Source organism: Chrysemys picta, chromosome 2 (assembly GCF_011386835.1).
Source record: "Chrysemys picta bellii isolate R12L10 chromosome 2, ASM1138683v2, whole genome shotgun sequence".
Lineage (NCBI taxonomy): Eukaryota > Metazoa > Chordata > Testudines > Emydidae > Chrysemys > Chrysemys picta.
The window spans coordinates 279375688-279384712 of NC_088792.1; the positions used below are offsets into that span (position 1 = coordinate 279375688).

General features: G+C 49.3%; 1 protein-coding gene across 1 annotated transcript in view; it reads right to left on the bottom strand.

Annotated features, from left to right (window-relative positions):
• LOC135981181 (uncharacterized) overlaps positions 1-8341 on the bottom strand; it is a 49197-nt gene extending 40856 nt beyond the window's left edge. The window contains exon 1 of the mRNA XM_065582437.1: positions 8008-8341. Within this exon, the coding sequence (XP_065438509.1) occupies positions 8008-8070 (63 nt within the window). The 5' untranslated portion in view covers positions 8071-8341. The remainder of the gene's footprint in view (positions 1-8007) is intronic.
• Between the last annotated feature and the right edge of the window lie 684 nt (positions 8342-9025).

Below are 9025 nucleotides of genomic sequence, written 5' to 3' on the forward strand. Positions count from 1 at the left end.
TCCAAGATCACATCAGCCACAAGAGCCCTATAATTGGAACCAGTGCTTCTCTTCCTATCTGTGCCCAGCACCATGGGTCTGACTGGGATTTCTGGGCACTGCTACAGAAACAAAGAACTCAGCTCCAGACATCTGCACATGAGACTCATCAGCCACCTGGGAGGCTTCTCTTATCTCCCCTTGCTGCTCCTGTTAGAAAAATAAACCATTGTGGTCACCTCTATTTCCAGTACTCCTCACTGATCAATCTCCTTAAATATATTGATTGAGTGGGTTTATGCACAGATCCCACTGGACCCTTTAAATGATGGTTCATTCCTCTGTCCTTGTGACAGCAGCAATCAGGATTATGTCTGGGGTTTCCCACGGAACCTCAGGTGCCCCATTGCCAGTACGAGTTGGGTTCCTGTCCCCCCCCAGGTCCCTTTGACAATGCCAGCCTAAATGCCTCTGAGTATCTTAACTCATACTGATGCACTTGCTAATACACTTGGTGCTTTATCTGCTCAGTTACTCATTGACCAATTGCTTAGTCCCTATCGAGGGCCCAGTCCTGAAAGGTGCTGAGTGCTTCCTGTAGGGTGCTGAGCTCCTTGGCTCACTGAAGTCAATGAGAGCTGAGCACTCAGGACTACCCATGATCAGCCCCTAATATCTGTAAAGTTACTAAAATATTATTGCATTTACCTCTGAATATGATATTTTTCTTCATGATTATTATTAATGTTGGTGGTGGTTGGCAGTTTGCCAATGGGATTGATTCTGCTCTATAATTGGGTATGAAATTAATTTTGATTCAGCTAACCCCCAGTTCCTCTAAGCTAATCCAAATTATATTTACCCAGCATTTTAAATCCCCCTGGGGCTGATCCATCCTCATGGGAGTCATCAGGGCTGCTGGGGAGAGAATAGCTTCCAGGAGTAGTTTCTGGCCTGATTTAAACACCGCCCTCGGGCTCAGTCCTGCTTCACGGAGTGGGAGGGAGGTTTAGCCACCGAGGCAGATCCTCAACAGTCCACTAAAGCCAATAGACACTGAGCTACTCTGATTTACACCAACTGAAGGATCTTGCCCATTGATTTCAGTGGAAGCAGGACTGGGCATTGTGTTATAAGCCTTCCTATAATGGCTCACAGGGGCTCGTGTGCTGGGCAAACAGCCAGCAAACTTGAACTTTTCAGTCCCCGGGGTCCTCTCATGTTTATGAACCTCATTAAATACTTCAACAATAAACTGTCGGCCGTGTACATTTTCTCTTTTCCCCACCGTGCACCAGATATTCCCAGAGCTCTAACCCTATGGGGATGAGCCAGTTCTTCATACCTCTGCCATTTCTGTTTGGGCCTGAGCTTCATAAACTAGGAATACTTTTTTACCCTTTGTTGTGGGCAGGGAGAGCTTAGTGGTTTGAGCATTAGCCTGTTAAATCCAGGGTTGTGAGTTCAATTCTTCAGGGGGCCACTTAAGAATCTGGGGCAAAATCAGTACTTGGTTCTGTCTAGTGAAGGCAGCGGGCTGGACTTGATAACCTTTCAGGGTCCCTTCCAGTTCTGTGGGATTGGTATATCTCCATTGATTATTATAGCATCTCCAAGGGCTAGGTAGGCAACATTCTCCTGTTTCCCCACCGCTCTTTGGCAACCTCTTTTATCTCTTTGCTTAAAGTTTCTTCTTCCTTTTTATAACTTCTGCTTGCTAATTGTGTTTGTTTCATTAAATTCCATGGGGGTGAGTGACTTTTAGTCTGGAAATGCTGTCCGCCAGGGAAACTGCTCCTTCCATCTCTGCTTGAGCCACAGAGGCATGCACCTGCTTTTTACTGACTTCCCGAGGAGCTGGCTTCTCCGGGTGGCTGGATGAATTGAACAGGCCTCGCTGTCACGTGGTAACCCACCCAGAGTGGATGCGTGGTTGCAGCTTGATAATAGCCCTCCCCTCCATTTATCCTGATTCTGCTGTAAATCTCCACGTAGCAATACAGTGGCAGGTGCAGAAGTATGGCTAGTTTGTTTAAGTGTGGCGTGGACACACAGAGTGGGTGCTGTTAGGAACTGGCTCCACTCTCTGGCATGAAGTGAACCCGCCCCCACCACCCCTGAGTTTGAAAACCTTGGAGGGTCCTGTTAGGAGTCAGACAGAAGCCAAGGATTCACTGAGGAGCTCGGAAGGGAGAGTGAATAATGGAAGGTGATGTCCACTGGGGGAGGTATAGGTGGGAATGGGAGCGGCTGCTATTGATTTTTACTTTTCCGTAAGATGTGTTTTGAGTCTTGTTGTTCCTTCTCCTCCCCATCCAGCCTGCAGCCTGGAATGGCCAATCATGCTGCTTCCACACCAGAGTCAGCTCCCTTCCACCTGACCTGTATTTTTACTATATGGCAAAGGCACCCAGGGCACTGGATAGGTGCCTCCTCTTAATGCCTATATACATCTAAATAAGTACAGTTTCTCTGCTCTGCCCAGAAGCACAGTGGCAGTACGGGGAACCCAGCACTGATCAGAGGGGATCCTCCCGGCTCTGCCTGCTGGATATGGCCGCTGCTCCATATGGTGCTGACGTCTGATCCTTCACACCGAGGGCTGGAATGCCACTAGGGTATTCCTTGCAAAGACGGACGGACATTCTGGGATGGGGACTGACTCTCTGGGGTTATATGATAGCATAGCCTGTGTCAGGCGAGAGGACTCAGCATGTGGCTGAGGATCTACAATCCTGGTGGAAAATACCCGATCGCAGAGATCCTGTGCAAGATACATTGGGCACCATCTCCTCACAAACCCTGGACTACCATGATCTTTCTCAGTCTCTTTTAAAACTCTGAAGCCCTAAGTGAACCTATAATTAGAGCCAGTGGAAACATTTCTGAGACAGGAAGGCCCTGATCCTCTCATGGGATAATTCCCCTTTGTGCCTCTCCCCCAGTGCAAACCAGATTAACACCCAGCCATGCTCCCTCTTCCCCAGTAACATCCACCGTGCAGCTCCTACAGCACCTCCCACTTCCAGCCCACAGCATAGTGGGCATCACTGGGGGATGGCCTGGGGATCCCTAACCCCCAGCAATCTCTGGCGTCAAAATGCCTCAGTGTAATGTGCTGTAGTCTTCAGTCTTCCTGTGCTGGGCTTGTTATGGCTCCCCCATTCTCTCCTCTCTTCTGCCTTGGCCTGAGATGGGAGTTTGTTTAGTTTCTTACTCTAACAAATTAAACACATGCACACACACACACACTTATCCATGACAGTAATATTTGGCACTTCTGTAGCATCTCCCAGCCTGGGCTGTCAAAGTACCATACGGACATTAATGAACATGGACTCCCAACCCCAGGTGAGCTAGACACATGTCTATTCTCCCCTTCGTACCGGTGGGGAAATGTTGCCTACAGAAGTTCAGTGGCTTGCCAGAGATTTCATGACGAGTCCGCAGACCTCGGAATAGAATCTGTGTTGCATTGACCCGTACTTTAACCACAGGACTCTCCTTCCCTGTAGTTGTGCATGCACCCACTGACTCCCCATCCACTATCACATCAAGTTCCAGCTTTCTGTCACCCCTGTAAACCTCCTCATCACTCCACCCATCCCTGCTTATCCTCCCTTGCCTAGTTGTACATTGCCTCCTTCCTCTCTGCTCAATGTTCCCACCCTCTCCCACCTGTCCGTCATCTTCCCATCCACAGGGCTTCCACGTACTTCCACACTGCCCCCTATGCAGGATGTGCCCTTTCTGAACTTATCCACATGCAGACCCTCTTGAAGGCCCACATCTGCTGTGCTGCCTATAGTGAAGGGAGCAGATGTGTATACGAAAGACTTGGGACTTATCTACATGATGTGGCAAGGCAGGGTGTGAATCTACAGGGCTCTAGCCAGCTGCACACCAACTAGCTGTGTGAACCCTGCTACTGTGCATTAAAAGTTCCATGGTGCACTCTGCTGTGCTCCCATTTCAAACGCTGCAGGCTAGTGAGCTGTAGATTCACACACCAAGCTGAGAAGCACTCTCCCAGCTCGAAGTGTAGACATGCCCTAGCTCACTGTGGAGCCACGTCCCAGTAAATGAGAGGGAAAAGTGTCTCCCATTCCCCCGTACTTGTCTGTCTGTCCTTAGTACCAGGACCATCCCTTCTTGCTTGCTGAGAAAGCACCTAGCACATAGTGGTTGCTACCATAAATGACTAATAAATAAAGATAACATCTATATGATACACTGAGCAGAGCACACCGAACTGAAGATGAGGTTTGTCAGTATTTTAGCTGACGAAAGAAATCGTGGAATGGTCACCTCGCCTTCACTGGAGAACATCCTCCTTTTCTGGATAATAATATTAATTAATTATTACTTAGAACCTAGAGAGCCTTTTAAACCTTCAAGGCACTTTACAAACGTTAACTCATTAATTTGCCAAGCCATCTTTGCCAAGCATGACATTTCAAGCTGGCTAATAAAGATTCCTCTGCAGAGCAAATATTTTGTCTTTTGAAAGCACCAAATGAGACAGGCATTTTTTAAATCAGCCGGTCTGTAGGAGACTATGCCTGCACTGGCTGGCTTGATGATGGTTGCAAAGAGGGCCCTGGGTCCACAAATAGTCAGAGCCTCGCTATAACTTGTGCATCCTAAAAAATAGCCTCTCCAGCAACACAGCATCCTGTAGCAATGGTAAGCCACTAGTCACAGCCCTGTTCTGTGCCTCAGTTTTCCCCACCTGTAAAATGGGGAGAATGATACCTCCTTTGTAAAAGTGCTTTGAGATCTACTGAAGAAAAGAGCTAAAAAAAGAGAGATAAGAAGTAGTAGGAGTTCAGTAGTGACTCAGAGAGAAGAGTGCTACTTACTGTATCATTAACCCCAATCACTTCCTGCAGCACTTTATCATTATATATTTATTTGTACCATCATAGTCACTAGGTTTTGGAAAAACAGAAAAAAAAAGAGTCCGGCCCCATTGAGCTTACAATCTCAGCTAGAGTGTGGAGAACTGGGAAATATTTGTGTTATTTTTTATAAATGTCATATGACCCTCAGTGGTATATCCCCCGTGGATTTGTAGGGTTAGATCAAAAGGAGTTATTAAAGAAACCAGGCAGGAAACAATGGGCTAGAGAAGGCGCATCCCCTCAAACACAGTAGCTAGGTAGATAGCGGTGAAGAAGAACTCCTCAGCCCCATCCCTAGTGATGGGGCTGTTTGCCAAGGCTGAGAAGAGGGGGATCACAGACACTGATCTGTTAAAAGGCAGGCCCTCCAGAAAGGGGCAGGAGGAAGAAAATTGTCAGCTGCTGCAGGCTGACACAGAGACTGACTGGGAGTGAGGAGGCTACCCAAGCCAGCTGAAAACTGGGTGCCCAGGAGAATGGAGGGGCAGCAGGTCTAAGGGCTGGAGTGTGGGTAAGAGGCAGGTAGGTCTCTGTTATTTGAAATCCATACTGGGAGTGCTGTGCGCCTCTGGGCACTACAAACCGTACTTTGTTTTGAAGAAGCTGCTTCTGTGTCACTGCAGGCCGTTACTGCCCCCCGGCTCCTGAAGGGAAACACTTGCCTGCATTTTCCCTAGAGGAGTCCAAACTCAATCTCACTTGATGATGTCTTAAAAGGTAAGAGCTGAAGACGAAATGCCCTCAGGTTTTAAACTTGTATAAGTTATTGACATTCCATTTAAACTCCTAATATACTGAGTGTTGACGTGGTTTAAGATTGGTAATAAAAGCACCGACCTCAGCTAATTCCTGCTAGCCTTAAATCTCTATGTAGCAATGTCATAACCAGTAAGGCCTGATTGTTCCCTGTGACATAATTTCCCTATGACCTAGACTCACATAGCTTGTGCTGTTGGAGTTGTCCCCATCTACTCTGCCCGCTTTCTGGGACAGTGGTTCTCAAACTTCTTTGATCGCACCCCCCTTTTTTGCCCCCTCTCCTGCCACACAAGTACATATAATGATTACAAAAAATCATTTGAGACCCTCTGGTTCGGGGGGTTTGCCCTGCTTTTTGTCTGTCCTAGGAGCGGTGGAAGCTCCTGAAAAGTGTGTGGGGAACACTGGCTCCTGAACCATGGCCCTGCCTCTTTCCTCCTCCCCCCCCCACACCCCCCCGTACCGCCCTTTCCCCCAAAACCCTGTTCCGGCGCTCCCTCTTCTCCCAAGGCCACTCCCCCTCTCACTCTTCTCCGCCCCTCCCCCGTCATCGCTCACCCTTCCAGCCGGTAAAAAGTGATGGGGCCATGGCCCCCTGGTTCCCCCTGTACCAGCACCTCTGGTCGGTCCTGAGACTGGCGCTCACAGTCGGGAGCCACTCCAGACAGCAGAACAGGACACAAGGAGTCAATTTCTAATTTCTGATTGTATTTTGTTAATAAACACCTCACACTTACTATAACAGCCCCTCCCATCTCAAAGCTCCTGACAACCACACCCCTGTTATCGGTTGCTTGGTTGCAGTGCCAAGAGCAGTGGCTCTCAACCTTTTCCAGCTCTGGCCTTGCTCCCATTGAACAGTATGGGAAGAGCAGAGTGACCTCTCAAGTTAGGGACCCATGGCAAGAGGCATCAGCAATATTAGGGCCCATTGTACTAGGCACTGCATGGACATATAGGAAATGACTATGGGGCCTGATCCCTGTGAGGTAGGTTAGTATCATTACATGCAATAAACCCCTAAGAAGTTAGGTTTCTGACTATGTGGGATTCTGCCTCTCTCCTGGCATCAGAGCACGGTGTTTGAGTAAACAGTCCCTTGGTTTGAATGGTGAGGGTGGGGGAACATTCCTAGTAGGTGCTCCTTCGCTCTGCAATGATCTTTCCTCTTTGGGTCTAGCATAGCCCAGGGGCGCTTACCTTCATAAGAACAGCCATACTGGGTCAGACCAAAGGTCCATCCAGCCCAGTATCCTGTCTGACAGCTGCCAGTGCCAGGTGCCCCAGAGGGAGTGAACCGAACGGGTAATGATTAAGTGATCTCTCTCCTGCCGTCCATCACCACCCTCTGACAAACAGAGGCTAGGGACACCATTCCTTACCCATCCTGGCTAATAGCCATTAATGGACTTAACCACCATGAATTTATCCAGTTCTCTTTTAAACCCTGTTATAGTGCTAGCCTTCACAACCTCCTCAGGCAAGGAGTTCCACAGATTGATGTGTGCTGTGTGAAGAAGAACTTCCTTTTATTTGTTTTAAACCTGCTGCCCATTAATATCCTTTGGTGGCCCCTAGTTCTTATATTATGGGAACAAGTAAATAACTTTTCCTTATTCACTTTCTCCAGATCACTCATGATTTTATATCATATCCCCCCTTAGTCTCCTCTTTTCCAAGCTGAAAAGTCCTAGCCTCTTTAATCTCTCCTCATATGGGACCCGTTCCAAACCCCTTCAAGGCCAATTGCTGGGCTTCTGTGTCTTTTGTGGGCTTTTTCTGGCCAGAGGAGGGAGTTTACAGCTCTGGGTGCAGAGCAGAGCAGTTGTGGGTTGTTGTTTTTTCGGGGGGGGGGGGGGGGGGGGAAGAACTTTTTTGTTATGGTCGGTTGGAGCTGAGAAGTGGAAGTTTTATGAAGTGACTATGGAGTGCCCAGAGCAGAGAATGGGCATGTGACGGGCCACACCCTAGGGTTGCAAGCGGCATGGACTATCCACCACCATCCGTAAAATAACCCTCCAGTCCAGGGCAGTGTGGCCTAGTGGCCAGAGTCTATGACATCCCCTTTACCTCAAGGAGATGTGGCATGACAGCAGGAGTCTATAACACAGCCCTTGGCTACAGGGCAGTGGGGCCTACCGGCCAGAGTCCAGAAAGCACCCCTCAGGTGGAGGGTAGCATGGCCTAGCAGCCAGAGTCTTTATCATTGGGGTGCAACAGCCCCAGTAGGGGGGCCCCAACCCAGGGCCCTAACAGTGGCATAGTGGTTTGCCACCAACTCAGCAGGGGGTTCCAACCAAAACACACTGAGTTTCCCCCAGGGGGGAAGGTACCACTCTGTCACCCTCCCAGGGTCCCTTCCTACCAGGCTCTCCATTGGGGTCTCCCAGGAGTCATCAGGTCCTTGGTACTCATCAGATTCAGTCATCTCCTGGGTCTCCTCCAATCACCAGGGTGCAGGCAGGCCGTGGACGACATCTCTTCCCGGTGCAGTCAGTGGCTGTGACTGGTTCGCTGCAGGCACTTCCCCCCCAGCAGGTCCTTCTCCTACAGGCTCCAGCCCAGAATGAGCTGGCCTCCCTCCCTTTATACTCCTGTAGCACTTGGAGCATGCCCAGTCTGCCCGGGGAGGCGGGACTTCCACTGCCAGTCCCTGGGGCTTAACTCCTTCCAGGTTAAGGCGGGGTAGTCTGGCCCCGCCACAGGCTGCTCTACTAAATCCATACACCAAGGCACAGAGAGGCACTGTGATTTACTCCAGATGCTGCAGTAAATCATTAGCAGAGCTGTGACTGACACCCCGGAGCCCTGATTTCCAGTCTCATGTAACAAATCTATGTGCAGTGAGCAAGAATGATCAGGTCTCCGTCACACATGGTCTGGGAACTGGGATCAGAGCCCTGGGCATCCGGCTCCAAAAACACATGCCTTTACCAGTTGCACTAAAGGAGATGTGTCCTAGTAGTGGGTGTCGCAGTCTCCCTCTGGCCCGGCCACAAGGGGGCACTAGCACTCACTCAATCCAACACACAAAGCACATTGCATGCCAAACAGTCATCTTGCAAACTGCAGCCCCGGCTCCTGTCTGTTTAAAGGGAAATCAGTTATAATTATTTTTAATCTAATGTATTTATTTGAATTGCAATAGCATCCAGAAATCCTCGTCTGCATCGCAGCCCCGTCGTATTCAGCACGGTACAAAGACGTAACAAGAGGCACTCCCTTAGGGTGACCAGACGGCAAGCGTGAAAAATCGGTACGGGGGTGGGGGGGTAATAGGAGCCTATATAAGAAAAAGACCCCAAAATCGGGACTGTCCCTATAAAATCGGGACATCCGGTCACCCTACACTGCCTGCTCTGAAGAGCTGATAAAGTAATTAC